At 39.1% G+C, this 18,414-nt stretch overlaps 1 protein-coding gene across 1 annotated transcript in view; it reads right to left on the reverse strand.

Annotated features, from left to right (window-relative positions):
* Positions 1–18,211, reverse strand: part of FZD3 (frizzled class receptor 3) — a 128,181-nt gene extending 109,970 nt beyond the window's left edge. The window contains exons 1-2 of the mRNA XM_003412457.4: positions 18,103–18,211; positions 771–1,296 (exon numbers count right to left, since the gene is read on the reverse strand). Coding sequence (XP_003412505.1) covers positions 771–959 — 189 coding nt within the window. The 5' untranslated portion in view covers positions 960–1,296; positions 18,103–18,211. The remainder of the gene's footprint in view (positions 1–770; positions 1,297–18,102) is intronic.
* Positions 18,212–18,414: the final 203 nt, after the last annotated feature.

The raw sequence follows: 18,414 nt of genomic DNA on the forward strand, positions 1-18,414 counted from the left end.
TGTCCACAATTCTAAAACCATTATAGATAGACACACACTTACTTAAGCCCATCATTAACTATATGCATTAATTTGACATAGTTTCTAAAGTACAATCATTAACAAAAGCGCCTGAGAGTTAGCACTAGGAAAATTCAAGTAAGGCAATGATTTTACATAAAATCCTGAGAGGTCAAGAGCAGATAGTTCAAAACACAAAAACTTTAAAAGCTGTTTTGCTGCTAGAGAGTTATCATTTTTAAATTGACGTGAATGGGATAAGACCAGGAAATCACTTTAAGTATTTAAGAAAATTCCAATACTATAAATCACCAGCCTTCAAATTGAATAAGAGAGCTCATTTTTTTAATCACATTAGATTCAACTCTTAATGACTGAATTGTGAATAATATTATATTGTGCTGTATCTGAAATTTTATGATTAATCAAATAACTGTCTATTTGGTTCTATTTATAATCATATCATAATTTGAACAATTCTAAACTCCTGAATGGCTATTATCTCCCATGTTCCAGTGACTCAAATTTATTTATAAAAGTATGTCTAAAAATAAATCAAGAGTAACAATCCCCAAGCATGAAAATTCTTCAAACTATCAGAGTTTGAACTTAAATACATAATTGTTTTAAATGTATAAGATACAGTTACATAATACTTTCAAAATAAAAGATAACAAATTCTTCCTGTTGTTTATCAGATATATTCATTAGTTATCATGGCAAATAAGAGTCATTTTCTAAGATATGTCAAAGAATAGATCAACTCTTACCTCCATTGCTAAAGCTGCTGTTTGTTGGTCATAATGATTCAAAAGATTAGGCATGAAGGTAGTATTATAAGGCAAATCTTGGCACATTCTCAAGGTAATAGGTTCACAAGAAAACGAACTATGCCCACTTATGCATCCCACAAACATAGCCAAGGCCCAAAGATAGAAGACAATCCAACTCATAGCCATCCTTTCAGGATTTCAATGAGATTTGAATGATCAGGGCTATTCAATATTTTTAGATCTTTATACCCCTGCAGGTCTCAGCTTCAAAGTACTTCTTTTATATCTCACTGTTGAGTTCTTCACTTAAATGCTCTTTGCACTGTCAGAGCTTTGTTAGCTTGGTCTCACAAAAGGCATTTGTTTTTGGTTTCACAATACGGGAAAATGACATCATCTTGTCTCTTCTTTTCATTTTGTTACGTAGGGCACATTTGGCCAACGTATCAAGTTGATTAACCACATTCCCAAACAACAGATTCCATCTTAGGTGAAGAGCTATTTCTTCCTTTGATTAAAATATCTGAAAAATATTAAAAAAAGAAATAGGGAAATTAGCCATTTCCTCTCAAAATGTTGTATATTTAAACTCTTTGATGAACGATAACATACTGACAAAATAGATAACGTACATAAGTACCTCATAAAGATACAGTATAGTTTTTCTGGAGTTCCTTGGTGGTGCAAATGGTTAACATACTCGGTTGCTAACCAAGATTGGAGATTCGAGTCCACCCAGCAGCCCCCCGGAAGAAAGGTCAGGTGATCCACTTACAAAAAATCAGTCACTGAAAACCTTACGGGGCACAGTTCTACTCTGACACACGTGGGGTCATCATGAGTAAGAATCAACTAGATGGCACCTGGCTTTTTAAAAGTTCTTCTGCTTTATCACTTATGCTGTAGATACACTAAAACAATCCTTGAACAGCATTTATGAACAAATTTAATACTCTTCTCTGTTGGTTATGTAAGCTATAGCACATCATTTAACTTTCTGTTTTAAAATAGCAATTTTTCATTTGTCCCAAGATCTGATTGATTTATCTTGTAAAATTCTTATGCTGTTAGCATAAACTTTATTTAAAATGATATCTGTAATACCTACAAACTAACTTATTAATTTAAAATTCATTATATGTTTTAATAGTTAATAATGAATTTTTACATTGATTTGAGGAGGCAGGGCCAAGATGGAGGAATAGTCAGATGCTTTCCATGGTCCCTCTTACCACAAAGACCCCAAAAAACAAGTGGATAGATTATATATGACAAGCTAGGAGCCCTGAACATCAAAGACAAAGTTGAAGAGTTGGACTGAGTGGCAGGAGGAGGGAAAGACAGTTCAGAAGCAGCAAGGATTTGCCAGATCAGACCTGGCCAGCACCCTGCAGGCTGGATTGGCTAGCACACATGGGCTAAGGCGAGCTATAGCACTTGGGACGTGTTTTCCATGTTGGGAGAAAGTGAGCAGCAGAAGGTCTACACAGGCCTCCAGAGCCAGGGGAAGTGGCACTGGATCTGCAAAAGTTAAGTGCAAGCATCTAACCTACAGCACAGGATCAAAAAAACCCTTCCTGCTCTGGGAAATGCCTCTCTCCCCCTCACCCACCCCCCTCCTCACTCAGCTCTGGTCCCAGTCTGGCTTCAGCAACTGCTGCATCCCCTGGCCGGAAGTAGGACCCATTGCGTGTACCCAAGCCAATGACAGGGAACAAATGAACAAACAGGAAAAAAAAATCTGCCAGCTCCCCTAAGCTGGAACCTCAGGACAGGCGCTACTGCCCCTTTGCCTAGGCACAGGCATACGAGGTCCACAGACTTCAACTACCTTTCACCCCTGCCTAGACCCGTGTGGGTCCATTTCAACAGTGTAGGCCCTCATCAGCGTAGTACAATACAGTATATACCTGAAGCCTATTTTCAACTACAACAGCTAAGAGGGAGTGCCAGATTTGTGACATTTGACACTGCCCTGCCCATTAAACAGGGTCCTCACCTACCCACATCATGGGCCTGAGGACTGGTGGCTCCACCCACTCCACTTAGCCACCCACGACAGGGGTCCAAGAATAAGTGGTGCCCCCCAGTCCTTACAGCCAACAGCATTGGGTGCCCAAAGTCTGGCCACAAAACCCACCCACCAACATGCTCTAGGGAACCAGGACACTCCTTCTACCCAGGCACTCAGGGGCATAAAAAGACAGCAAATAGAAATCCAAAAGATTAACAATAAAATTTCAGAATTAGACAACTCAATAGAGTTATAGGGGCAGAACTGAGGAAATGGAAGTCAGAATTAGTGAGATTGAAGATAAAGTACTTGACACCAACATATCCGAGGAAAAATCAGATAAGAGAAATTTTTAAAAATGAAGAAACCCTAAGAATTACATAGGACTCTATCAAGAGGAGTAACCAACGCGTGACTGGAGTACCAGAACGGGGGGATAATAGAAAATACAGAGAGCATTATTGAAGATTTGTTGGTGGGAAACTTCCCTGATATCATGAAAGATGAGAAGATATCTACCCAAGAAGCTCATCAAACCCCACACAGGGTAGATCCCAAAAGAAAGTCACCAAGACGTATTATAATCAAACTTGCCAAAACCAAAGAAAAAGAGAGAATTTTAAGAGTGGCTAGGGATAAATGAAAAGTCATCTACAAAGGAGAGTCAGTAAGACTAAGCTCTGGCTACTGAGCAGAAGGCAAGAAGGCAATGGGACAACATATATAAAGCCTTGAAAGAAAAAAAATTGCTAACCAAGAATTATATATCCAGCAAAACTGTCTCTCAAATATGCAGGTGAAGTTAGGGCATTTCCAGATAAACAGAAGTTACAGGAATTTGTAAAAACCAAACCAAAACTACAAGAAATACTAAAAGGACTCCTCCAGTTAGAGAATCAATAATATCAGATAATAACCCAAGACTAGAACACAGGACAGAAAAACCAGATATCAAGCCGGACAGGGAAGTCACAAATAAGTCAAGGCAAAAACACTGAAAACAGGAGAACAGAGATGTCAGTATGTAAAAGATGGCAACATTGAAACAAAAAATGGGACTAAATAGTGTAGTCAATAGAACTTTCAGAGGGAGAGAAATTTACAGCAATATCAAGAAATAAAAAATTGGTTTAAACCTAGAACATTAATTGATTTGACAGAAAGCATCTGTGATACCTTGAAACAGGTCTAAAAATAAAAAGATATAAATTCAAACTTTTTACTAGCTGTGTAAACGTATCGCTTAATTTCTCTGAACCCAGAATTTTTTTCTTCCTTGTAATGATTCCAGCATCACCTCTCTCACAGGGATGATATGTGAGTGAATTATAAGACAATGTATAATAAAGTACTCTATAAATGGTAAAGCAGCATCAAACACGAGGCTTTTTTATTATTTATTTATGGTTGACACAGAGGCTACCTCTCTGAACCAATACTGAACTGGCAAAGAGAAGGTTCTAAAAGTAATACAGGAAATTTCCCCAAGATCACATCATCATTTTAGACAGTACAAAAATTTAGTACTGTAGATACAGCCCCTGAATTAGAAATATCTGACCAACAAATGACCGTCATACACAATCAGGCTACACAGAGAATCAAAATCATCCAAAAAAAAAAAAAAAAACACAGCAGAAATAAGAATGACTTCCAATTATAGTTTCCACTGAGCTTTAGAATCTTTGACTTGCCTCTGCTTTTCCAGGAGAGAGAACGTATGTGAGTCTCGATTGGGATATGGAGGGTGCTGGTGTAGTGGAAGACAAGTCTGGTATAAAAAAGCATACTCTAAGCTATCACACTATGATTTGATCTCGTCGTGATGCTAAATTTGCTTTTACTTTGTTTCATATTCACTGAATGTTTCTGTTTGGTGTAGACAGCCCAGGTTGGGAAAGGAAGAGAAATTCAGGCTCAGAAACTCTTAGAGACCCAGATTAATAGGACAACTCAACTACTGGCATAGAGAATGTGAGAAGATAGTAGACTAGTCAGACACACTAAGCCATCCCGCTGCAACAAAGACCCAAAAAAGCAAGAAAACACATACAGACATCAATCCTGGAACCCTGAATCTTAAATGAAGAGATAAAATATTAGCTTGGAAGTCACTGAGGAGAAGAAGAAACTGATAGAAAACGGGAATGGAACAGAAATATGGAGTGGAGGTTCCGGGCCAAATGGCATGACTCAGCATGGTCATCTTGGAATAAAACCAACAACCCTGCCACACAGAAAGGCACCTCCACGTTATTTCCAAAAGGAGACAGAGGTACAGTGTGGGGATACCCAGGGCTAAGTAAGACCAAATTTGCTGGCTGCAACTCAAGGAGGAGCCCATACTCTCTCACCAGGTAACCACAGGACCACACTCCTACCATCCACACCACTCTGGTGAACAGCAACTATAACCACCCCATCCCAGCAACCTCAACTGCCAGGAAACACAGTGCCAACTCATCGTATTGCCCTCCTTCATCTAGCCCCCTCTGCCCCTACCTTCACCCCTCTTCTGCCTCTCTCCTCCACCCTGCCTGCTGTGGCCCCAAGGGGAGCCGGTCTGGACCCAAGGCCCCTTCCCACCAGCTCCGGACCCCTCCCACTGCCCACTGCAGCCCTGAGGAGATCAGGCCTGGACGCTGCGCCCCTCCCTGCTGGATCGGGACCCCACCCTGCGCTGACCACAGCCCTGCTATAGTCCCTGGGCCGGTTCATGCTGCAGACAAACAACCAATCTCTGCCCCTTCCCCACCCCCCCACCACCACTGGACCTGCCCTGCTGCATCACAGCTGAGCAACCTGCCTTGCACACCCAGACGAAGAGGTGAGAACTATCGTGCCCAAAAATGAGCAAGCAACAAAGCACACCCAGCCCACCCACCTGGACATAAGAAAACGAAAAAGTGGGATGAAATAAACACGCCTACAACCAATAAATAAAGAAAATAATACCTGAATGTCTCAGAGACAACAGACAGTACCAAAACACATTATAAATACAGGATAAAATGGCTCCAGTAAGCAGCCAGAATAAAACACCAGTTGACCTTACAGCAGAATACAAGGCACTGGAACTACCTGATAGGGAATTCAAAAGTCTAATATTCAGGGCTCTCTAAGAGATTAAGAAAGAGATGGTGGAAAATATTGACAAAATCATGAAAAACGCAAACAACACCAACCAAAACATAGCCAAAATCAAGGAAAACACAGACAAAGCAACAGAAAAATTTGGGAAATAATACAAGAACAAAATGTCAAACCATACAAAAAAATCAGCAATTAGAAATCTAAAAGATAAACAACAAAATTTCAGAAACAGACAACACAATAGAAGGTTTCCGAAGCAAATCTGAAACAATGGAAGGCAGAATCCACAAAACTGAAGACAAATTCATGGATGTCACTTTACGGAAAAAATCAGAGAAAAGAATGAAGAAAACTCAAGAACTATATGGGACACAATGAAGAGCAAAAACTTGTGTGTGATCAGAGTCCCAGAACAGAGGGAGAAAATGGAAAACAGAGAAGATCACTGAAGATTTACCGACAAAAAATTTCTCTAATATTATGAAAGATGAAAAGTTGACCATCCAAGAAGCTCAATGAACCCCATATAGGATAGACCCCAAAATAAAGTCACCAAGACATATCATAAGCATACTCATCAAAACCAAAGACAAAGAATCCTGAGAGCAGCTCCAGAAAAAGTCACATGCAAAGGAGAAACAATAAGACTAAACTCTGATTTCTTGGCAGAAACTATGCAGGCAAGAAGGCAATGGGATGACATATACAAAATCTTGAAAGAAAACAATTGCCAACCAAGAATAATACATCCTGCAAAACTCTTGTTCAAATATGATGGAGAAATTAGAATATTTCCAGATAAACAGAAATTAAGGGAATTTCAAAAAACCAAACCAAGCTTACAAGAATTATTCTTTTATAAAGAATAATTAAAGGTTAGAGAACGAACAACATCAGATAACAACCTGAATGTAGGACACAGGTCAGTATCAACCTAGGTAATGAACGTTCAAAAAAAAAAAAAAACCCACTGCCATCAAGTCAATTCCAACTCATAGCAACCCTATGGGACAGAGTAGAAGTGCTCCACAGGCTTTCCAAGGAGCAGCTGGTAGATTCAAACTGCCAACCTTCTGGTTAGCAGCCAAACGCTTAACCACTGTGCCACCAGGGCTCCAATGAACCAAAACCAAACCCATTGCCGTCGAGTCAATTCCAACTCATAGCGACCCTATAGGACAGGGTAGAACTGCCCCACAGAGTTTTCAAGGAGCGCCCGGTGGATCTGAACTGCCAACCTTTAGGTTAGCAGACGTAGCACTTAACCACTACACCAACAGGGTTTCCCTCCAATGAACACTCAAGGATAAAACGAAACTAGGATTCAAAACAGGGAAATGGAGATGTCAATCTGTAAATGACAACATCAGAACAATAAAAAGGGAGAATACACAGTATAGGTACAGAACTTTCAAATGGAGAGGAAGTCAAGGGAATATCAAGTAATAAAAGACTAGCTCAAATTTAGGAAGATAAGGGTAAATTTCAGTGTAACCACAAAGAAAATTAACAAACCTACTCATCAAAATAAAGAAGAAAAATATAGTCTCAGTAAACTCAAATAATAGTGTAGACACTGAAGCCTGAAACTGGTTTGCCTTAAGAAGGGAATTAAACTGTCCTCTCTGTATTGACTATCAACGATTGGGACCTCTGCATCCCAAGCTTTAGTTACTAGGTAGAAAATTTGTTCGGGGAAAGTAAAGTAGTGGCTGAATCTTCCCAATTTCTCCCTCGAGTAGATGTTCTTGAGTGGCAAAAGGAAAAAGGAAACTCTGTGGCCTCTAGAATTAGGAACGCTAATGTTATGAGAAATCCCTGCCCAAAAAGTCCGACTGTTAGGGCTCTAAATCTCTCAGCACTCTATGTCAGAGACTTTTCAGACAACTGCTTGACCTATCATTTTTTTTTTTCACCTCTACATTGGCCCCAAAAATATGAGGTCAGGCTATAGAAAACTGATACTAAACATAGTCATTTATATTTAAGCTTAATTACCATGCAGAACAGTAACAATTATGCATATCATTAAAAAAAAAACAGTGCTGTCGAGTCGATTCCGACTCAGAGCAACCCTATATGACAGAGTAGAACTGCCCCATAGAGTTTCCAGGGAGTGCCTGGCGGATTTGAACTGCCGACCCTTTGGTTAGCAGCCATAGCACTTAACCACTACGCCACCAGGGTTTCCATGCATATCATTAGTATGTGCCAAGTAACTGTTGAAAGCTTTAAAATATCCATGCAAATTAGTCTTTGTAGTTTGTTGCTTATGCAACATGTTCATTTGCTTGCAACTCAAAAGAAAAAAATTAAAAAGAACATTGCTCCTTACTGAATGTGTGTCTAACAAAAACCCACTGCTGTCCAGTCAATTCTGACTCATAGTGACCCCACAGAGTTTCTGAGGCTGGAAATATCTACAGAAGCAAATTGCCACATCTTTCTCCCATGGAGCCGCTGCTGATTTTGAACCACCAACCTTTTGGTTGGCAGTTGATCACTTTGACCCCTGCACCACCAGAGCTCCCTATATGTGTACAATAGTGCCAAGAATTCCATTTTAACCAATTTATTTTTCAAGCAGTATGGGTTTCAAATTTATGGTTCAAAGAAGACTACCATATAATACTTGTGAAGAAACTAATACCTCACGGGTTTTTAAAACTAGATGAAACACAGCCTCTTACTTCTGACTACTCCATTTATTTTACCTTATTTCCTCTAGATTGTTCCTTTTGCCTCATTTGCAAGAGAAGCTTCAACCTTCTACCAAAGTTAATTCTTTCATGTACTATGGTATCCAAATTACCATATATCAAAACACTTTTGTAAATCCTATGATGTTAAACTGTGGTGGGACAATAATCAGTATATCAAGATTGTAATTTATGATTATAAAAATAAATGAGATAGAAGAGTTCAGCAGAGTTTCAGGTTACAAGATAAACATATAAAAATCACTTGGATTCCTCTACATCAACAAAAAGAACATCGAAAAGGAAATCACCAAATCGATACCATTCATAGTAGCCCCCACAAAGATAAAATACTTAGGAATAGATCTTATCAAAGATGTAAAAGACCTAAACAAAGAAAACTACAAAGTACTACTGCAAGGAACTAAAAGGGACTTACACAAACGGGAAAACATACCTTGCTCATGGATAGGAAGACTTCGCATTGTAAAAATGTCTATTCTACCAAAAGCCATCTATATATACAATGCACTTCTGATCCAAATTCCAATGACATTTTTTAATGTGATGGAGAAACAAATCACCAACTTCATATGGAGGGGAAAGAAGCCCCAGATAAGTAAAGCATTACTGAAAAAGAAGAAAGTAGGAGGTCTCACTCTACCTGATTTTAGAACATATTATACTGCCACAGTAGTCAAAACAGCCTGGTACTGGTACAACAACAGGCACATAGACCAATGGAACAGAATTGAGAACCCAGATGTAAATCCATCCACATATGAGCAGCTGATATTTGACAAAGGCCCAGTGTCAGTTAACTGGGGAAACGATAGTCTTTTTAACAAATGGTCCTGGCATAACTGGATGTCCATCTGCAAAAAAATGAAACAGGGCCCATACCTCACACCATGCACAAAAACTAACTCCAAGTGGATCAAAGATCTAAACATAAAGACTAAAACGATAAAGATCATGGAAGAAAAAATAGGGAAAATGTTAGGAGCCCTAATACAAGGCATAAACAGAATACAAAACATTACCAAAAATGATGAAGAGAAACCAGATGACTGGGAGCTCCTAAAAATCAAACACCTATGCTCGTCCAAAGACTTCACCAAAAGAGTAAAAAGACCACCTACAGACTGGGAAAAAATTTTCAGCTATGACATCTCCGACCAGTGCCTGATTTCTAAAAATCTATACGATTCTGCTAAAACTCAACCACAAAAAGACAAACAACCAATTAAAAAACGGGCAAAGGATATGAACGCGCACTTCACTAAAGAAGATATTCAGGTGGCTAACAGATACATAAGGAAATGGTCTCAATCATTAGCCATTAGGGAAATGCAAATTAAAACTATGATGAGATGCCATCTCACTTCAACGAGGCTGGCATTAATCCAAAAAACACAAAATAATAAATGTTGGAGAGGCTGTGGAGAGATTGGAACACTTACACACTGCTGGTGGGAATGTCAAATGGTACAACCACTTTGGAAATCAATTTGGCGTTTCCTTAAAAAGCTAGAAATAGAACCACCATATGACCCAGCAATCCCACTCCTCGGAATATATCCTAGAGAAATAAGAGCCTTTACACAAACAGATATATGCACACCCATCTTTATTGCAGCACTGTTTACAATAGCAAAAAGCTGGAAGCAACAAAGGTGTCCATCAATGGACGAAACGATAAATAAATTATGGTATAGTCACACGATAGAATATTACGCATTGATAAAGAACAGTGATGTACCTGTGAAACATGTCATAACATGGGGGAACCTGGAAGGCATTACGCTGAGTGAAATTCGTTACAAAAGGACAAATATTGTATAAGACCATTATTATAAGATCCTGAGAAACAGTTTAAACTGAGAAGAATATAGGAGAGGGTTATTTACTGATTAGATAGTAGATAAGAACTACTTTAGGTGAAGGGAAGGACAACACTCAATACAGGGGAGGTCAGCACAACTGACCTGGACCAAAAGCAAAGAAGTTTCCTGAATAAACTGAATGCTTCGAAGGTCAGCAGAGCAGGGGCGAGGGTTTGGGGACTATGGCTTCAGGGGACATCTAAATCAATTGGCAAAATAAATTCTATTAAGAAAACACTCTGCATCCCACTTTGAAGTGTGGCGTCTGGGGTCTTAAATGCTAACAAGCAGCCATCCAAGATGCATCAGTGAATCTCAACCCACCTGGATCAAAGGAGAATGAAGAACACCAAGGTCACAAGGTAATTATGAGCCCAGGAGACAGAAAGGGCTACATCAACTAGAGACTACATCATCCTGAGACCAGAAGAACTAGACGGTGCCTGGCTATAACCAAAGACTGCCCTGACAGGGAGCACAACAGAGAACCCCTGAGGGAGCAGGAGAACAGTGGGATGCAAACCCCAAAATCTCATAAAAAGACCAGACTTAATGGTCTGACTAAGGCTAGAAGAATCCCAGAGGTCATGGTCCCCAAACCTTCTGTTGGCCCAGGACAGGAACCATTCCCAAAGACAATTCATCAGACATGGAACGGACTGGACAATGGGTTGGAGACAGATGTTGATGAGGAGGGAGCTACTTGCATTAGGTGGACACTTGACACTATGTTGGCATCTCCTGTCTGGAGGGGAGATGGGAGGGTAGAGGGGGTTAGAAACTGGCAAAATGGTCATGAAAGGAGAGACTGGAAGGAGGGAATGGGCTGACTCATTAGGGGGAGAGTAAGTGGGAGTATGTAGTAAGGTGTATAAAAAAAAAAGGAGTGGAATGCAATGAGACAAAAGAAAACAGGCAGGGCAAAACAAAGGTCTTAGTTAAAGAATTTTGATTCCCCCAAAAAGCTGTTCTCTAATTTTAATGTGCAGCAGATTCATGGATCCTCTCACCATGTCACAGAAATCTGAATCTCTGGAGAATGATCTGCCTTCTAACAATTACTTTGGGTACTGTTAGAAATGGTCCATAAATCATGTTTTGAAAAATACTATCCTAAAATAAAATAATTTAAAAAGTACAGATATATTTTTATATAATTGTATGCTAAGAAATAGTACAGAAAATGACTTTTCAAAAATAAAAGCAGGTAAGAAATAACACTTTAATAGAAAATGGGCAAAAGACATAAAGCACAGAATCAACAAAAGAAACACAAAAAGCTAATAAGCACATGAAAAGATGTTCATCTTTGTTACTAATAAAAAATGTAAATATTAGATAAGGTTTTTATCAATCAGATGGTCAAAAATGGCAATCATAGGATACAGTGTAGGAGAGGGTATGGGGAAAAAAACATTTTCAAATAGCATTGGTAGGAATGTAAACTGGTACTTTGAAAAATGACTATTTGTATCAAAAGCCCTTAAAGTGTGTAAAATTTGATCCACCAAATCTATTCTACAATTTATTCTAAGAAAGTAAACACACAAATACATATGATGTAAAACCAACATGTTAATGTAACTTGTTTATAATGATAAAAAAAAAAGTGGAAACAACAGTGTACCAGTAAGGGACTGATTAATTATGGTATATCCACATAAGGAAATATTAGTCACTAAAAACGATCACAGACCTGTATTTACTAACATGGTAAGACACTAACAGAACAATAAGTTAAAAAAAAAAAAAAAGGCTATTTATAAAACAGTATAGTCCCCAACTTACAACAGGGTTCCATTCCAAGGACTCTGTCATAAGTCAGTTCTGACATAAGTTGAATACTTTTTTTCAGTTTCCATTATTATTGCTTTTTATTATCAGTATCTTTATAAATCCGATCTTTACTTGTCTTTGGAGGTTGGAAACATTACATATAAACATCTGCAAGTGATCATTTGAGAATGATAACATCAGTAAATTACTCACTGCAACACTGTTTTAGTACATATTACTAACGATAAGATGTACAAAAAACAAAACAGCAGTACGTCATAACTCGAATAGAATGTAAATGAGAATCTACCTGTATACTTTCTTGTCAGAAAAAATATATGTGCATAGAATATAACAAAATTTCGATTGTTTAAAAAATAAAATATTACAGATGCTCTAGGAGATTTTGTAAAAGAATATACAGTACATTATTTTGTATGTGGAATACTACCCTCTGCTAAACCTATAAATGTGTGCTGACTGGTGGACAAGTATAAATACTAGTTGAATGACTGATGTATTGGCTGCTAAGTAAAAAACAAGCTAATGAATACACTACTGACCATCCCTAGAGGTGGTAAGAAAAGCAAAAAAATGATCAACATAGTATGAGTCAAAAACTGATTCTCAATATAGAAAAAAAATCAGATCACCTATCAGCTGAGTCAAATAGTATGCACATTTTAAAATTCTTTGACACATATTCCAAATCCCTCTTCAATGATACAAGGAATTAACTTTCTGCTTCTAATCAGGTTCATGGAAGTGTAGGTAGCAAAAGTTACTTTTCCTAAGGTAGGTTCATCCATGGAAAAGCTGTAAGTTGAAGTTCTAGACATGCAGGATATACAGAAGATTCTGGACCCGAAGTGATTCTGCCAAAATATAGCAACTCATTAAATAAAGGTTAATAACAGTTTTAGGGTGGTTTTGGGGGGGGGGTTGGTTCTTTTTCTTTTTTGCATTCTTACTGATAGTATCATATTTTTTACAAGAATCTACAGTATCTCGACTGAATAAAGGAGACTGCTGGGTTAACATAACCGGAGTGAGCAATTTCAGGGACTAACCCTAAGGGGACCCAGCAAAAAGTGAATGCTATAGCAACAGTTGTTCATGCCCTATCCATGGGAAAAGAGGCACATGCACTTCTATACACAGCAACAGAAAATATTTGGAAAACTGATTTCATATTAAGTTACTTGGTTATCATTCCATCACAAAACAAAAGAGACTACATACTTTTAAAATTATTTTTATGAATGTGTAACATCACGAATCTGATATCCCCGAAGTATTACGTATTCACTTTCTTTTCATGACAAAATGTAAAAACTCTTAAAATAAAATAAGCAGAGTATTTATCCTGAAGAAAAGCAAAAAAGGGAAAGAAGATGCAATCTCGGAACACTGTCTCCCCAGGTTAGCTGCAAAATTAGACCCAATGAACTCAAGTGGGAAAAGTAGAGGGTGGTAACTGTGAACAGGAAAGCAGATTGAATCCCAGAACAATGAATAAAAGTAGGCCCTAAAAGCTTGTCAAGAGTGTCCTAAATCAAATGATTATGCTCAGCTATTCTATTTCAGTTCACTGTGTCTGAATAGAATATGATCTTTTTTTTTATTCTATTTCAGTTCACTCTGTCTGTATAGAATGTGATCCATTTCATCATTCTCAATATCTATTCACCTTTCTTGATACTCTATAAATACAGGCAACATTTTGCATTTCCAGTTCAGAAATACCATTTAAGGTAAATATAGGCTACGCAGTGGCTATAGTCAGGGTAGGAGGAATAGTCTTTATCTTTCTTTCAAGAATGTATTGCAAGGATTAGCAAAGACCACCTCTAAATAAGGAGCCAAGGAGGCTAAATAGCAGAGCTTCTTCTCTCAAGGAAATATAGTCTTGTTAGAAAAATAAAATATACACTCAGAGCGCACTTATTGCTCTGAGTGTTACTTTCCTTTTCCTAAAGCCCATGTACTCTTTGACCTTTTGTTTCCCATATCCTGTCATTTAAAAAGTGAATTCATTCTCAAAATATTGTTTCCTTGTTGCTAAAGGAAGTTTACATAGTTTCATATTTAATTTATAGGACATAGATTCCTATTAATCTCAGAGTGAGTATCCCTTTTATGACTTTCCCTATTTATCTCCCTAATTTTTAAAGTCCATAAATAACTTAATCTTATAAAGTGTTAAGTGATATGACTTAAAACGGGGTGGAGGGGTTCACTTTAGACAGTATAGACTTGTTATTTGTGGATAGGAAAAGTGGCACCAAATGTGGATGTAGTAAGCACAGAACAACCGAAGTGAAAAGCGAATGTCTAAATACATCTGGATGGGTATAAAACCAAACCAAAGCCAAACCCAGTGCCATCGAGTCGATTCCTACTCATAGAGACCACATAGGGCAGAGTAGAACTGACCCATAGAGTTTCCAAGCAGAGCCTGGCAGATTCGAACTGCCGACCCCTTGTTTAGCAGCCGTAGCACTTGACCACCATGCCGCCAGGGCTTCTCTGGATGGGTAAAAACCCCACTGCCGTCCAGTCGATTCCAAGTCATAGCGACCCTATAGGACAGAGTAGAACTGCCCTGTAGAGCTTCCAAGGAGCACCTGGCGGATTCGAACTGTCGACCTCTTGGTTAACAGCCACAGCCGTAGCACTTAACCACTACACCACCATGGGTATAGACACAATTAAAGAGAAAGCTGACAGATTGCGATGAACTAACGTCAATGATAATCTGTGCGGAAACTGTCAAATGGAAACCTAAATTGCTGTGTAAGCTTTCACCAAAAAATTAGTTAAAAAAAAAAAAAAGGAAAAATAAATGCATCTGAGTTCAAAATGATAATGAATGGTAGGCTTCAAAATTCAGTTCATTTTATAAATTACTTTTAAAACTAAAAAAGCCAGAAGAATTTTTTTTAATGAAGCTGAATATCAAACTGGAAAGTAAAAAAATGGCCAGATTCCAGATGAAAAATTTTAAAAAATTAAGGCCGAAATTCCAGTCCAGCTTCCCTTTCCACTTAAAATCTGTTCATCAGAAAATTCTCTAATAGCAAGCCCCGATTTTTTCCCTTAGCAAGGTTGTGTGTTTTGTATACTTTAAGTTCTGAATTATTTCAATAAAATAGATTTGGGGAGTCACAGTTTTGTTAGTTGTTTGAAGCCCATCAGCCTCCGTTACATCATCTCAGCCTTCATTTGCAACGCATTCCTTGGATCCACCAAAACTGTCAGTAGTTCTCAGTATAATCAATCGGAAAGCAATAAGAAGGAATTCATTTTTTACAGAATAGTTTAAACTCGTCTCTAGCCAGAAAGGAGTTCTTACTCTTTGAACATTTATCCCTAGTTTATAAAAATAACACTATTAAAAATCTTCATTTCTTGCCTCCCGACTCTGCTACACATCTTTTCCAATCTATACTAAATAATTTCCCCCGTATGTATTGTCCAAACCATTCTCTTTGTCTGCATTATTGCTCTATTTGTGCTATTTGTGGGCAGTTGCAGCTTTTAGCAGCCGTAACTCTAGAGCTTTGGGGGTTAAAAATCTATCTATCTATCTATATCTCTATCTAAAATAAATAAATAAATAAACTTGAGCACAATACTTCCCACCCCTATGAAAGAAGGTATGGATGTGTTAAGAGCTGTTTCCTACCACTTGTCTCCCAAAGAAGATAAAATCAACAGTACCCTATAACTAATACGCTCCAAAAACTTTTGAGTATATAATCTTACAGTTTTACTAACAAACTAATATGAAATTTGAGTAGATATTTTTTCCTGATGTCAAGTGGGAAACAGAGGACTATTGTGAGCAAAAACCTCCTCCCTTCCAAATGGTATTCACATTGTACTATACAAAGAAAGAATGTGCTTTTTTGCTATTAAATTCCCCTCGACCCTCCCTACTTCAAATATCTCAATCATGGAACCTCAAGAAAAATCTACCTAAATGCTTGAAGCACAAAATAAAGCTCAGGAAAATGCAGGATTTCTAAAAATAACACTAATAATAAAATAAAGCTCAGAGGAGTATATTAGCTTAGATGAGGAAACGAATGAAAAAGTATAGGAGTCTGTAGTCCTTTCTTCTATTATTGATGGGACACTCACAGATTTAGGAGAAGGTTGGAGGTAGAGGATATTAGTAGTGGACGAAGGAAAAAAAAAAGAAGAGGGTAGGACGGTGGTCTCATTAGTAACTTACTTATTTTACTCATACAGTAGTTTCAAAACATTTGGGATGGGAAAACATGGTAGCTCACGAGAAATTGGGCAACATGGTAAGAGATAGGTTGCATCTTAACTATTTCATCTTCAGCTCCATCCTTCCAAGTCTGCCCAGCCACGCTTTAACACCTTTCCTACTCCCTAACTAAATCTTCTGTTGTGGTTTGGTAGTTGAAGTGGATAGGGATTTTTGGTTTGGTTTGGTTTTTGTTTTTTCCTAGATGAAACAGAAGGTATTGATTTGTTTAAAAGAAAGGATGGAAAGCGTTATCTTGAGTAGTAATTGCTTCTTAATAACAGAAGTAAGGACTTATTTATTCCTCACCCAGCCTATAATGTAAAAAAAGCTATCATCAGCACACCACTAAAGGCTAAAAAGAGGCTGAGGAGGGAGGTAACATACCCGATGTCAGGTCTTTATTTCCTTGCTGTTGTGGTATTGGCTTTGCAAAGTAATCCAATTCCCATAAACATTACAGGTCTATCAAAATTAGTTCTACAAAATAAGATTTTGTTTGTATACTTTTATACAGCAGTCATTGATGCTGCTGTTCTCCTGCTCTGCTGCTGCACCTGCCTAAATTTAAAAGGGAACCAAAATTTAAATTTTCATTTTCTACTGAGCAAAAAAGCTGGACCTCTATTACGGTGTAGGTATTTTAAAACTTCAAGTCTACTCCTACGCCTAATTTAATAGAATGTGTCTTTTGTCCTCAAAAAATCCTTCTGTTCCTCTTATAGAGAAATTTAAAATTTAAAAAGCCCCTGGGAAAATTTTTTAATTGCTTGAACTTTCTGCTAAATATTTAAACGGCATCTTCATTTCAGAGAGCATCTATTAATTATCCAACAGTACCCCATGAAAGGCACATACACCATAAAAAGGGGCCACAGGAGAAAACATTTGGGAGCAAGCAGCAGACTTTCCAAATTGATGGGATGGAGGATACAACTTTCATGTAATGTAATGTAAATAAAAGGTCAGCTCGAATACTAAAATGACATCTGAGAAAGGAAAAATTCAAAGGTGTCTTCCTCTGGCCCAAACTGCCCAGCGGTGCTGGAGACCCCGATGCATTGTCCTCTCCCCTCCTCCCAGCCGCGTCTTCCCACACACGCTGCCGAGCGGGTGGGGTGCGCCACACACCCCCGCGTTTCACGAATGAAGTGAACCGAGCTCGAGATCAATCCACCTTTCATCATGAATATTTTGGGGCGGGGGTGGAGGAGAGGGAGCCGCGGTCCACACTCGCACAGGTTGCCCAGCTCAGGTTTGAAGAGAGTGGGTTAATAATCTCCGAAGGCATCTCCCCAACTCACCCCTTAACCCCAAACTTGTCCTCACCGCACCTCCTTCCCCCATATCGCTCAGAAGAAGCCTCGCAGACACCCTGCCACAGCCAGGAGCTGGAGGCTTTTGTTTTGGCCGCGACAAGAATAACGATCCCTGACGAGGAGGTGCCGGGGCTGCTGGTGACTCCTCAGCACAGGGTTAAGCAGAGGAGCAGGAGGCGGCGGCAGCACCTCCTCATTCTTCAGACCGACTACTCCGTTTTCCCGCTAACCCAGGCCAGGGGATCGCGAGCCTCGATGCTCACCTCAGACCTTGGAGGCCAGATTCGATGGTGGCTGCAGCGCCAGGCGGGGGAAGCGAGCCGTCCCTCAGGTAAACCGAGCAGTCGCGGACCGCCAGTGCGCGCCTCAGAGCGACCGCGAGCTTTGGCGAGCGCTGGGGCGCGCGGCCCGGTAGGCGCGAGCGCGCGCGCACGCACGACGCAGGCGCTCTCCGCTCTCTCAGCTGAGCGCACCCATTTTGAGCCTAGCTGCGTGGAGCTAAGTGAGCGGGGTTTGTTGTTCTCTGTTTCGCGCCTACGATTGCGCCTTCCTTTAACTGCCCGGCACCGGCGTAG

Source organism: Loxodonta africana, chromosome 19, assembly GCF_030014295.1.
Source record: "Loxodonta africana isolate mLoxAfr1 chromosome 19, mLoxAfr1.hap2, whole genome shotgun sequence".
Lineage (NCBI taxonomy): Eukaryota > Metazoa > Chordata > Mammalia > Proboscidea > Elephantidae > Loxodonta > Loxodonta africana.